The sequence below is a fragment of the Elaeis guineensis genome, chromosome 6 (assembly GCF_000442705.2).
Source record: "Elaeis guineensis isolate ETL-2024a chromosome 6, EG11, whole genome shotgun sequence".
In the NCBI taxonomy this organism is placed as follows: Eukaryota; Viridiplantae; Streptophyta; class Magnoliopsida; order Arecales; family Arecaceae; genus Elaeis; species Elaeis guineensis.
The window spans coordinates 19,647,789-19,649,015 of NC_025998.2; the positions used below are offsets into that span (position 1 = coordinate 19,647,789).

The 1,227-nt window shown below is 42.7% G+C and overlaps 1 protein-coding gene across 1 annotated transcript; it reads right to left on the reverse strand.

Moving 5' to 3' along the window:
* Positions 1-220: 220 nt before the first annotated feature.
* Positions 221-984, reverse strand: LOC105037661 (kiwellin-1-like). The gene has a single exon (XM_073260004.1). The coding sequence runs from the start codon at positions 935-937 to the stop codon at positions 401-403; it is 537 nt and encodes a 178-aa protein (XP_073116105.1). The 5' UTR covers positions 938-984; the 3' UTR covers positions 221-400.
* Between the last annotated feature and the right edge of the window lie 243 nt (positions 985-1,227).

The following is a 1,227-nucleotide window of genomic DNA, read 5'->3' on the forward strand; positions in this document are numbered from 1 at the left end:
TTAGACAATTGTCGTCTGACGTAGAAAAATCAGTCATACATTTGATCGAAAGTGAAAAAACTATAGTCATAGTGGAACAAGATGCACAATGAAAGCTCGATTTCAAAGGCGTCTTCCATTCGGACTCATAAGCAATCCGACCTTTCGAATGCTCCAACGAATAACTTCGTGCACATCAAATCTAATTGTTAAATATTCTGGGGATTGGAAAATTATGTGATATATTAAAATGAGAGTATATTCCCGTATAAGAGATCACATCTTGCTACATGTCAACATTGACTCAATACTAGATCATCAAGAGACAGACCAGCATACTAGATTATGATACATGCCAACATGCAAAACACATCCACGATAGAAACATTCGGATTTAAACTCTATCTTTTGCTTCCTTGAATCACTCATCAGACCATGTGATGTCATAACCACCACCGGAGATGCCCAACGCGTTCCACACAGCGGGCGATGCATCCACTATATTGTTGGGGCATGGTGGTTGGAAGTCATGCTCAGAGTCGCAACCATGAACAGAATCACACTCATCAACCACTTTAGCTAACACAGAGTTACCATTTGCATTGATTCTAATGTTCTCAAGGCAACGGCTACCATGGTTGTACCATCCAGTAGAAAGAGCTACAACCAATTCATCATCATTGTGGTATTGGTTGTCACACTCCGAACGACCTCCCCCATCCCCGCCTTTAGCAAAGCTGTTGATAGTCATGGTGGCTCGAGTGCGTCCGGTCAGAGGTGGCGAGCAATGATACTGGGGATACATCTGGCCGTCCTTGCAGCAATCAGAGTCGTGCTCTGTGTTACAGTTGCCACTCTTGCCAGGTAAATACCCACTTGGAGTGCATTCACCAAGGATGGAGGAATAGCGAAAGCAAGTGCAGAGGTTAAGGCTTGCAATGAGTAGCATGAAGAGCATTGCTATGGAGAATTCGCCATTGTGGTGAATGTAATGAAGTTTTCTGTGGTTTTGTGATGGTTGTGAAGTTGCGAGGAGCTCACGGGTGGGTATTTATAAGTAGATTTTTCCCTGTTTCATGTCTAATGAAGTGAAAATATCGACAACGTGTGAGAAGGGATTTAGTTAACCCAATCCCCACGGCCCTTCTTTCTCTTGATTAGTCATTCTTTTTGATCTTGAAAAGGACCTTAATCAAAATATAATCTAGTGAGAGAATACACCGTGCCGGATACGGTCGGTTGATATTC

Excerpts from the sequence above, each read along its gene's own strand:
- LOC105037661 (XM_073260004.1), bottom strand. The coding sequence starts at position 937 with ATGCTCTTCATGCTACTCATTGCAAGCCTTAACCTCTGCACTTGCTTT.